Here is a 12,368-nt window from a genome sequence, read left to right on the forward strand (position 1 = left end):
AGTCGCGTTACGTTTAAATTTCTGCACATGAATTTATGTATTCGTACGATATATTCGCACGAAGGTATTCCAACATTTGTAGGAAACGGTTATAAATGTACTATGCGTGTTGTACGAAACATTTGTAAATTTAATTAGCGCTGTAACGATATTCATGATTATGATGGTTCAGTGTGAAGTAAATCTGAAAGTACATCGAAGCTATAAGATATGTAGTGTCGAGATATTATGGTTATATTATATATTCATTGGGACCAATTTTAACGCTTATTATATGTTGTGTATTAATTTTTAATAAATCTATGTTTTTATAACATTCTCAGATTGGTCCCAAATTTTACCAATATAATCGTGAAAGTCGTATCTCATTACAGTGCAAAAGAAATTTCAAAATGCTCTATATAGTACACACAATATATAGATAAGTGTATTCTGTTGTAAATGTCTAAATATTTTTGTGAGTTACCGTACCAGCTACTCATAAAAGTTTCGTACGTCCTTCGAGAACTCAGTTTTTGATTACTTGGTATTGTTCTTTTATATTCATTCGGTTAACACACTATATATAATTATCCTAGCTATCCAAAAGCCAAACTGATTCACTCCATTTTCCAAACACTTCTTAATCTTGTTAGTATCAGAATACACGATTAGCGTTGAATTAAAAAAAAAAAATTAAACGATCAACCTCAATAGAGTCACATACGGCAACATCTTCCTGTTATCATACTTAATTCTATTTGCACCCAAGCTTCTCTGTTTCCATCCGCGATCTTCAAAATTGAATTTCCTTGCGAAACAATGCTACGCATCAACAATTGTGCATTTCTCCTCATACGCGTCAGCGCAGACGGAAGCGCAAAAAACGTTTTCTAATAACTGAAACCCAGGCGTTTGTATAATATCTCTCGAGATAAGCTGGAAAAGAGTGCAGGAACTCGATTAAAAAACTGACCAAGTCCTGGCGAGCACATATTCGTTCGCACCGTATTCGAGGGACACGTCGGAGGCGCGATAACGACAGTTCTTTATATTCCGCCTACGTCCGATATAACGAATCCTCTCGTTAGCGCGATTTCGACGTTTTCGCCCGTTACTTGCACCCTTTTCTCCCCCTACACCCCGTTATATCCACGATTCCCTCGTATCCAATGACGCTGGACCATCCAACCCACTCAATTTTTTTGCCTTTCTCCATTTCTTTTCACCCTAGGACGGTCATGGACTAGGCGACAGATTTTAATTAGCGATATATGCGTGCGATCGAACCTCGTCCCCGCAGCTTGCGCGTTTCTTTCGCATTCCCACACCCTCGACAACCTTTATCTTGTTTTCTACCCTGTTGCAACAAACCCGCTCTTTCAGCACTGTATTCTTGCCGCCTGAATGCTTTTCTCCTTTTTATTCGTCTTTTCGAGTTTGTCCCCTGCCCCTATTTTTTTTCTGCTCTTGTGAAAAATGTCAGATCCACGACGAGAAGCTTGCTAGTTCCTTTTTATCGAGGTCTCCCGTTATCTCGTCGCGTTCGTCATTTTAATCGCGAACCGCGGATGAATTCATCGTCGAGAAAAGGACAGGTTCCTCTACTTCTTCTGTTTTAATCTTCCTATCGCTCTTACTACAAATGTCATGGCGATTCGGGTGATATAAAGCAACCAGGTATACGCGACATTCTCGAGATAAGGAGTTTTTGTTCCTGCTGCGAACCGAAGGTTTTGTTACCCCAGTTTGACTTGCATAATACTGGGCTCGTTATATTGTTCTATCTAGATAACCCTTTTCTTTTATTTCTTTAGATTTCTTTTTTTTTTTTTTTTTTTTTTTAGTTTATTCTATTTCCGGTTCTTTCTTTTTCGATTCAGTGAAAGAACTTGAAGAGGTATTCTCCAGTAGATGTTTTCTGTTTACACTTCTCTCTCTTCTTTTTCGTATTGCGACTACTGGAACGGAGGGTAGTTGATGAAAGCGACACAAGCTTAAGCGCTTTTGTCCTGCCGCGTTTGAGGGCCGCGTTGAGCTTAATAATCTTGAGGTTCGTTAACGGAAGCGCGGTGAATGAAAATATTTCCTGATGAACTGAAGTCCCGGTAAATGTTCATTGTCTGTTTTTCCTCTCGTTTCTTTCCTCTATTCCTGTGGAAATTTCCTTTGACCGAGGATGACCTGTTATGGCCGGACGAAACCTATTTTTTCTTTCAAAAGGTACGTTTCACAATCACCTTAGTTAACGAGAGTTTCATTAGCGGAAACGTAAATAGGTTTCATTACCGTGCAATTTACTTCGCGTATTAATTTCTTTGGCTGTCCACTTCTTTAGGCGTGTCACTTGTCGCGCTTCTTTGCTCAAAGCATTCATTACGTTGTGTTATAAGAAACATATATAAATTCGTTCTTTCTAAACAGGATCATTTTGAATTCTAATATAAATATATATTCGTTCTGTTTCTATCTTTATTCACAAACAAGGCAGATGGGATGAATGTATGTTTCGACACAATATTTTAATGTTACGTCATATCGATCATCTTCAAACCTATCGTGTTTTTTTATCGTTAAAAAAATCAAATCTCCATGAAACATTCAGTCTTTTTTGTCATAAAAATTCCTGCCCCTTTACAATGAATAAAAATGTCATAATTGTGTATAGTGTCATAAATTATCTTTATTAAAACGAAAACTGTAAATATCACATTTTTTGATTTGCTAAAAATTCTCTACTGCGACATTATCAAGCCTAAATTGAATCAACGGTCTAATAACAATAAATTATCTATATTAAATCAACAGCAACGGTAAAAATATTTCCAATTTAAATATCCGCAAATACCATATTCATTCTTTTGTTAAAAACTCTTCATCATAACATTATCAAACCCCTGACCGAACTAGGAAACTAATGACAATAACCTACCCCACAATAGACGTTTAAAGGATCTACTCGACATTCCTGGAGCGGAACGTCGACTACAGATCTCCCCTAACAAGAACCATCCCGTATCGGTATATTCATGTGGTGGAAAAAATAACCCTAGTTTTGCAGGAGGATTAAAAGCAGTTGTCCACGGCCACCCATACCCATACGCAACGTCTATAGTACTCTATGGAGGATACAGTGCCATCGAACATCGCATTAGATTTCCCTCGGGGAAAGTTCGAAAACAGACAAATAGTTTATCTCGCGTTGGAAACTGGTCAGCTACCGTGACTGTCAGATTCCAATAACATTTTTTCATCCATCTCCACGCCATGGTTCAGGCGTCGAGGTAAATGGAATAGCTTGGTATCAAGGGAATACCTGGAGCAACGCACGAAATGGTCGACGATTCGAAAGCTTTCAAGCCAGTTGGGGCTAACCGCGATCCCACTCCTCTGGTTCTGGCATTTCACTCCTCTCGTGGAGACTCTTCAACCATCCCTATTCCTGTCTCTCTCTCGTTCTATATTCGTCCTTTTCCTTCCTTGGCTCCCTATCTCTCGAAAGCCTTCGCCAGGCCGCTGGATAATGGCGATCGTCATTTAGCCACTTCCGGTGGTTCGATAGCGTTGCACGATTTACATGAGAACCTTCTCTGGAATTTCCACGAGATTGCGTGGAGAGGCGAAGGGAGAGAGAGACTGACTGTTCCCCTCGGTTGGAGTTTGACCGTTCTTCATCGGGTTGTTTATTTGTCCCGACTGCCCTCTGGGATCGTGACTCTCACGGATTTCTAGTTTAATCTCGCGGTCAACACGATGGAAGACGAGCGAAAGGTAAAAGTTATAGGGCAGAGATTGAAGAAAGTTCGTTTTCTTTTTGTGTTTTAATTTTCGTGTGATAGGATATCTATTGATTTATGTATTCTATGGAAGAATAAGAAACAGCGAGTTTGGAGATAGAAATATTGAATTAAATGCATCGTTGCAATGTAAATTGTGATAGTTAACAACTTTCTATATATATCAGAATTATTTTGGTTCTTTATTTCATTCTTCAACATAATTTTCTTCGCTATAATTGATTTGAATAATAACTATTGCAAATATTAATAATAACACGACAAAAATTAATAATACAGTAGATTTAAATATGTAGTGAATAAAATTGAGATTACTGAACTCCTTCACTCCGTTGTCGGTAATGTCACTTATTCAAGTTTGCGAGTGCGTTAACGGTCGCCAGATGGCGATGATTGCGCCGCGATATTACACAGCTTACGCATGCGCAATACGCATAAGTAATCCATCGTCCATCAGTGAAAAGCGTTGTGTGTTGTACGGAGAGAATTATAGCGGGAATGCGTGGTGAAATAAGTGTATTTGTTGCTTCGAAAATGCGAAAAATCGTGCATCGCGATACGATGTAGTTACCGGTATCCGAATTTAGTGGAAATTATGCGGAATTTCTATCCGCGAACATGGTCGATCACTTGTATCGAATGGACGGAGAGGTTAAAACCCACTTTCCTTCCGGCTTCGCCGAGAAGGTGCAGCACGACTGGGTGAAATCGGAGAATCCTGAGACGATAATAACGTGCAAGGATACGAACAATGTGTTAATTTTCTCGAACAAGAGTCTCTGTTGCCGTTCGACCATTAACAATGTAATTTTCTGTTGGGACTTTGAGATCGTGACGAACGGTAAGTGTTGTTTTCTAGTAGTGTTTACATTCATATTTTTTTAAAAATTGGTTGTCGTTGGTCAATTGATTGTATTAATGTGAAAACTTGATTGACAAACTATTGATAATATTGGTAATAAAATAATATTGATGATATTAAATAGTAATTATCAAAGGATCATCATTATGGAGTAATTGTGTTGATAGTTTATGGAATGAGATGTAGCATTGGGATTTCTTTCTGGTGTAGTAATTGTCAAAGGGTTTGTTGCGTTCATTTAGGTAAACAGTTACAAAGAATAGCACTAACCTTGGATCAGAATCGCAGAAATTTTGCATTGAAATCTGTTATGCGTGATACTGTTAATATTGGAATTACAAATGGCCAGGAATGGTACAATTCAGAATTGGACAATTCAAATGTAAACGAAAATGCACTAAAGGAAGAGCATTATTTAGTCAAAATTTGCTTTGTTGCCAATAAATATGGCACGTATCGCCAGAATGTCATTTTTTACTTTGGAGAGTATCCAGTGATAATTCAAAAGATTTGTATGGATTCTGTACCAATCGAAGACTTTACCAGGATTCACGAAGCGACCAATTATCAATTCTCACAGAATCCAAAGATATGGAATAATGGAACGTGCCAGATTTGCAGGTTTGATTCACCTTTTGTATCAACGAAAGACCCAAAGGAGGACAAACTGTCCATGATGTATCCATATCCAGATAGAAGCAATTTTTTCTTGACTCAAGAATCTCTCACAGACGATCGTTTAACTCCAGAAAATTATAGAGGTCGTCTTCATGAGTTAATTACGGTGGAGGAGCTAGCTCGACATGAACAGATAGCTAGATATAATGAAACCTCCTACATGCGTCTTCATAGTTACTACGTTTTGACTTCTGCAGGTGATGGATCCACCATTGCCAAATATGCACCACCGGGTGAACTCTTTGCTCAGGTGCGGTTCCTTCTAACAATTGTACCTTTTTTCTCTTTCTATAATCTTCTGCTACTTTAAACAATAATCTACAATTACTCCTAGTTTCACAAGTACATATAAATTCGCATTTTGTTTAGTACAGTTGTCCCGCACTTTCTCGATTTTGTGTGCATACAAAAAATTGAATATATGATGAATTTTTTACCACAGCTGCCGCTAAGCCGCAGTATCTCAGAAGATACGAAAAGCGGCAGGCTGTTCCTGAGAGGTTGCAATAAAGTACTCTTGAAGAGCTTATCACAATCGTCGAATGTAATATACGAAGCGTACATAGAGGATAAGTGCACGCACACAGTGTACGTTAGATTGTCGAAAGAGTGTGTGCATGCGTTAAACTTGACAGCCAATACGGATGTACACGTGCAAGTTCAATTCCTATTGAATCGGTTGCCCTTCTGCGAGTGGCACAGGAGCGTGGATAGTTTGCCCGACATTGGCCTAGTATTTCTAAACAAAGCTCACAAAAATATGGAAGAAAGTAGTTTTCTAAATTTGTTAGGCACAAACGCGAGCAGTTTCGGATTTTCTTTGCTGAACGTAGAACAGGAAAAGGCATTGGCGGTAATAACAGCCTCTACTAATATCTCCATGCCACCGATCTTGCTACTAGGACCATTTGGAACCGGGAAAACGTTTACTATTGCTCAGGCACTACGATTTTTGCTGACAACAAGCTCGGAATATAAAATCCTACTCTGCACACACAGCAACAGTGCGGCAGATCTTTATGTCAAAGAATTCTTCGACGTTTGGTATAAATGTGAAAATAATCCACGATTGAAACCAGTCAGAATCTATTACAAAGGTAGATCCAGGAACACGGTACGTCTGCTCAGAAGAAACAAATTTCCTTGATAGAAGAGTTCCCCTTCTGCTCTCATTCCCCCATTTCAGGTACATCCAGTGGTTCAGGAGTACAGTTTGATGAAACCGAACGGTACCTTCCGCAATCCGACCGAGGAAGACCTTAGAGACTGTGGTTTGATCGTGACCACTTTGGCCACGTCTAGCTCTCTAACCAGCTTAAATCTATTGTTCACGCATATAGTGATCGATGAGGCTGCTCAAGCATTAGAGTGCGAAGTCCTCATACCTTTAGCCTTAGCTACCCCACAAACTCGTTTAGTTCTGGCCGGCGATCAGATGCAACTTGCGCCAGAAATATATAGTGACCTAGCTAGCGAACGGGGTCTGGGTATAAGTTTATTGGAAAGGATCTATGGAATGTACCCACAAACTCATCCATGCAGGATTCACCTGCATGAGAATTATCGTGCTCACGAGGACATCATTAAATTTACCTCGGAGATGTTCTACGACGGAATCGTCAAGTCTCCTAGCCAAACACACCACATAGACATAATACAGCACCCCACGTTAAAGCCTTTAACCTTTTATGCTGTTCAAGGCGTGGAAGTGCAGGTACGTTTACCGTCAGAAGAATCTTGAAGATAGAATAATCGTTGGAATATAGTACATTTTCTGTTTGCAAGAATGAGTGTTACATAATGGAATGAATGTGATAATTTACGCTTGCATTGTACCTATAATTAACACCTGCACCTATTGTTGCTTCAAACTATTATCTTCATTGGAAGAATTTGTTTTCTGTTTACACATCAAATTCCATTGCAACACGTATCTTAAGCGTTCAGATATAACACATCAAATCCGTAACAAACCATGTATTTCCTGATCCAACCACAGATACCTGTTGCTTCATCTTCACCATTGTACCGGACACCCACTGTTGCTTGTAACATCTCTCGGTCAGCGTGATATGACACAACGCATCCATAGAACCATCACTGCTCTCCATCACTCCAACCTCGGTCTCATCACTTTAAATCAATGATCCTACCAAGAATTCACACCGATGGAACTCTTCGCTCAACGTAACTTTGTTTTTTTTTCCTATCAGGACATCCACTCGACAGGCTACGCGAACATGAACGAGGTATTCGAGCTCGTTAACCGCGTGCAGGAGCTGCGTAACAATTGGCCAACGGATCGTTGGGGTGCCTATGGTGAGAAGTCAATCGGTGTGCTCGTCTATTACGCGGAGCAGGTGCAGAGGATTCGTGCGGAACTGAGGGAACGCAGGATGACGGACGTGTCGGTGGAGAGGGTGTTAAACGTTCAGGGGAAGCAGTTCATCGCTGTGTTTATCAGCACGGTGCGTACCAAGCACTGCTGTCGATACTCCGCGGAGAGGAACGTGAAGGACTATGGCTTCTTGACCAATCCCAGACTTCTGAACACTGCTATGACACGGGCTAAATGTCTGGTAGCAGTGGTGGGCGATCCTGTTGCTCTGTTCACCATTGGTTCCTGCAGGAAGCTCTGGCAGAGATACCTGGAGATAGCTGATTTACGCGGTATCGACAGGGAAACTCTGAAGTATCTTTTGAGTCTGGTACCCGAGCTTCCGTTGATTACACCGCTGAACCCATTAGCGAGGGAGTTTGTACCCAGAAATAGCTTTTATCTGGTGGAGTACGTGCCGGTTCCAATGCTGTATCCGGTGTTCCATTATCCCTTTTATTCTGCGTAAGGTCGGCGGGAATGCTGTGTTGAAGTCGAACGATCTGGTCGTTGTGCGTCGTTGTTCTTAAAAGTACCGACTTGACTTTAAATGTTTTAGATTATCTTTTCCTCCCTCCCCCCGTAATCTTATTGCATTGGAAGAGAAAAATTGACTCTGCGGTGCATTGTTGATTTATATAAGTGATTTTTTTAGACGATGATGGTTTTATTATTCATGGTATAACGTTGTGACAATGAATGAGGAGATGTTGAGAATTTGTGGATCGGTGCAATGTACCAATGTTGGATTAAAAGGGTTAATTGATTGATTAGCTACGATGTTTTGAATGTACATACATATATCTATATCACTGTGTCGGTTTTTGGGATTACTAATCCTTAGAGTGTCTCTCTTTCTGTGAATAGATTTAAGAAATTAACTAACTGTTACTAATAGATTAGATTCTGTTCTTAATTTTACGATGTGTCTTTGAAAATCTGTCTGTTATAGATTGTATCGTTTCTTTATCATTTCATCTTATCTGTTTGTCAGAGATGCATCTGTGTGGAGACTGTGCAACTTATGTTACGACACTACAAGTACCGATATATTATAGAAATATATTTTTTATTAGTTCCACGTAGCCTTGGATGAACCTTTCAATTCCCTTTTCATGTAGTACTAAGGCGATCCTATTTAAATTCGATCCTATTCAGTATCCGAAAAAATTCTTTTCGTAAATATATCTCATCAGAAGTAATAATCATCACTACCGGTCGAATAATGAAAAATTAATCACTTGTATTATTAAATAATAGAAGTAGAAGCACGACTTTCATCAACAAAATATTCTTTTTTTCTTTTTCGTTAAATACTGATATTTCATAGAAATGTGTGCTATATTTAATACTTAATTTTTATTTTCATTATGAAAGGAAATTATATCATGCTATATTTCCGAGATCTTACCGAAAGCTTGTCTGAATAAACATTTCCTCCGGAACCAGCAGGTGTTTGACTTACGAAATGGTAGTGTATATTCGTGCGAATGCCTGGGTATAAAGCAAACCAGTTTCTAGACAAGTGACACTAGTTTGTCTGGGCGATTCATATTCGCGGGCTGCAAGAGCCAAATGGTCACCGACGACCCTCGAATGGCTGAAAAGGGAGGCGAAAGAGCGAAAAGCGGTTCGTGGATTCTTTTGAAAAGCTCGTCGCTTCCGTTTCGCGCGTCGCATGAATACGGGACCAAACAAAGCCGTTTCGTTTGCTTTTATTTCCGTAATTAAGGACTACTCTGATAGCCATATCGGCTAGGTAGTCCTATAAATAAAAAAGAAAAAAAGGATAAATTCTCTTAAAACCAATTTCTATCGTAATTGCTATCCCGATCCTTCTTTAACGACGTATTGTTTGCGAAAACCTAAACTCGCGGATTTTAATTTCAATCGCAGTCAATAATTATTGCAACTGGAGATAGATAGAAATGTCGAATCTGTTCGGTTGCTACTAATTGGTTACATGTCTCGTTTTTGAGAGGATGTTTTTTGATACAATTATTTTTGTAGTATTATTTGTTGGTATTGTACAGACTTTTGTTTTATTTTTTTTGGAGTGATAATTGGCTCGTATCGTGGAATTTTATAAAATATCCCTCCATACGAATGTTTTTCGATTTTTCTTTACCCAGTGTATTAAAATACTGATTTAATTTTGAAATATATATTTTTCGAACTTTCTCGTAATTAAATACAAATAAAAGACAAGAAAACAACAAAAACGTGATAGAATTAAAAACTAGAGCGATACTTGCGTAATATGTTTTTCCATGTCTACCCTAATAATAGTGTATTTATTATCGTGTAGAGCGATTTGAAACATTTTTATTACAATTTGTCTTCCCATCGATTACTATGAGAAAGAAAAAGCTTGGAAAATAAATCGTCTATACCCGCTGTTATTAATATTGTTTATTATTAATTATTGTTATTAGACTACGGATTTTTGTCCAAATTTATATTTTCATGAGCAGAATTGAAAGAATAGGACTTGAATAAAAATTTGTTTTATCTATTAAATGTTATAAAGACCTATCTACTACATTTTGCACAAAAATCCAGTTTAATTGTTATTAAGTTCTGTTAGCATCGGAATAAGTTGTTTCTGATATAACACGTGCGATGACTTACGCGCGATAAAGAGTGAAGGAAAAGGGAGGGTGAGGACAGATGAGACAAGAAGGGAGCAAGCGAATGAGCACTCGTAGTTAAACTCAATTTCCCTCTAACAAGGTGGTGTATCGCCGGGGGCATCAGCGGAATTCCAGCGATATTCTTACTCTCTCGGTCGCGGTGGGACGACAAGTCGACCGAGCGCGTAGAATTTATCTTTCCTCGTTCTTTCCCTTGGGTACATAGTAATTTTTTAATTTCATTCGCTGGAGTGTATCGCACACATATTTTGCCTACAGTTTACTCATTACTTTTGATTACATTGCAGAAACATTTTTTTTGGGTTGGCCAAGTGTCTTGGGCTACTCGAGGTAGTTAAAAACATGACACTTGAAAACTGTTCTTTGTCTGGCTGTTATTTTTTTTCTTCTTTCTATCATATTGCTTGTTTTGAATTCTCTGAAGCTCTGTTGATATTCCTTTATAAAAAACATATTACTTCATACTTTAACATAACGTTCTTCTTCTGATATTTTTATGATACTCTCTTATTTCTGATGTATAAATATTATTTTCTCTGTGCTGTTTTTGTGGCTTCCTTTTTAATCGCTCTTACACTGTTTTTTTCTATTATACTAATTCCGTTCTTAAATCCTTTATGTAACTTGTCTTTTTTTCCGTTTGTTGTTTTGTTTTTTGTTTTGGTGTTTATACACTGCTTTGTCGTTGCTACGCTGCCTTTGTTTTCTTTTTTTATGTCATTGCACTTTCTCTTATGCTTGGAATTTTTTACTCCTGAAAACATCTGGATTCTCTTGTTATGATAAGATTTTTCATAGAACCCCTCCTTGCAAAGAGATTGTTTCCTTAAATGTGGAAACTTTCCATCACAATAAAGTATACTCCAGGGAAACGCTGTTGAAGGTAAGCTAGTGAGAGTGATATATTCTTTCTCACCATAAAATTCGAAGTGGTTACTGTCCATGAAAACAGTTCTATAGAATCTAAAAATGGGAACTGTACTCCTAGGAACATCTACAATAGTAAGATCGTCATTTTGAAAAAAAAAAAAAAAAAAAAGAAAAATGATCAGGAGAACACTCTTCACATCAGGCACTACTCTATATGTAGATCACTGTAGATCTGTAGAAATCGAAGACGTAGGAATAGATTCGAGTTTCCTAAGAAAAGAGCCGGCAACCAAGACGGATGCTATCTACGAAAGTCGATAATTGGAGTAGAATGAGTATCTTCAGAAACGACCAGGCTGGTTAGGTAGTCGTTAAAAATAATTGTAGAAAAAATTTGGAGATAATAGATCATTATTTACATATGAAAACAGACCACTGCTATCTATTGATTGACCACTGGATGATCGTCATCCTTGTCAAGTAGTTGGGCAAGAGATAGTTGGTCCAACTTTGGACACCATGCACTTGTAAAACGACGAGTGATACTTAACCTGGAAAAGTACCTGGTTGCTAGCAAGTGCATCGTAGTGACACTAGAGTCAACTTTTCTTTAATGAGATGAATATATTCCTTCCTATTACATATTATTTTTTCCTGAATTTGTGTTACATATTCATCTTGTTTGTTTATTTATGTTATATTATAACTGTCCAGTTAATTGTTATTTATTTATTTTGTCCCCTTCATGGATTTCATCGATCTTAATTTATATACGCGTGTTGTATACTAATTATGCAGTTGATGCATCACTTGATTTCCCTGATAAGAAGTAGATTAACAGATAAATAAACAAACAGGTCAGAGGTTAATGTTTATACGTATTATCCTGCCGATGTATGAATTGATATAAATACAAGAAACCTTTGGAAGCTTAATTAGGATCGCGTCATCTATTCATATTTTTGACTCGGTTCTTTCTCTGTAGTATATTATACATTCTGAATGTCACTGCACTAATGGATGTCACCACTTGAGCTTTTAATTTGAGACCAGACTGTCTATAAAACATACCATTACATTAACATCCTCAATAATATCAACTTACTAACGATCCACTAAAACAGTATTTTTCTTTCTATGATAACTCGAAC

At 38.0% G+C, this 12,368-nt stretch overlaps 2 protein-coding genes across 4 annotated transcripts in view; one reads left to right on the plus strand and one right to left on the minus strand.

The window, feature by feature from the left end:
• The window catches only part of LOC117232120 (prolyl 4-hydroxylase subunit alpha-1), a 222,372-nt gene that overhangs the window by 22,773 nt on the left and 187,231 nt on the right, over positions 1-12,368 (minus strand). The window lies entirely within an intron of this gene.
• LOC117232119 (probable helicase with zinc finger domain) lies at positions 4,210-8,774 on the plus strand. Its single transcript, XM_033491283.1, has 5 exons — positions 4,210-4,617; positions 4,881-5,566; positions 5,759-6,430; positions 6,503-7,030; positions 7,530-8,774. Exons 1-5 carry the CDS (start codon positions 4,395-4,397, stop codon positions 8,160-8,162), a joined length of 2,742 nt encoding a protein of 913 aa, XP_033347174.1. The 5' UTR covers positions 4,210-4,394; the 3' UTR covers positions 8,163-8,774.

Source organism: Bombus vosnesenskii, unplaced genomic scaffold (genome assembly GCF_011952255.1).
Source record: "Bombus vosnesenskii isolate JDL3184/JDL3185 unplaced genomic scaffold, Bvos_JDL3184-5_v1.1 scf7180000013285, whole genome shotgun sequence".
Taxonomy (NCBI): domain Eukaryota; kingdom Metazoa; phylum Arthropoda; class Insecta; order Hymenoptera; family Apidae; genus Bombus; species Bombus vosnesenskii.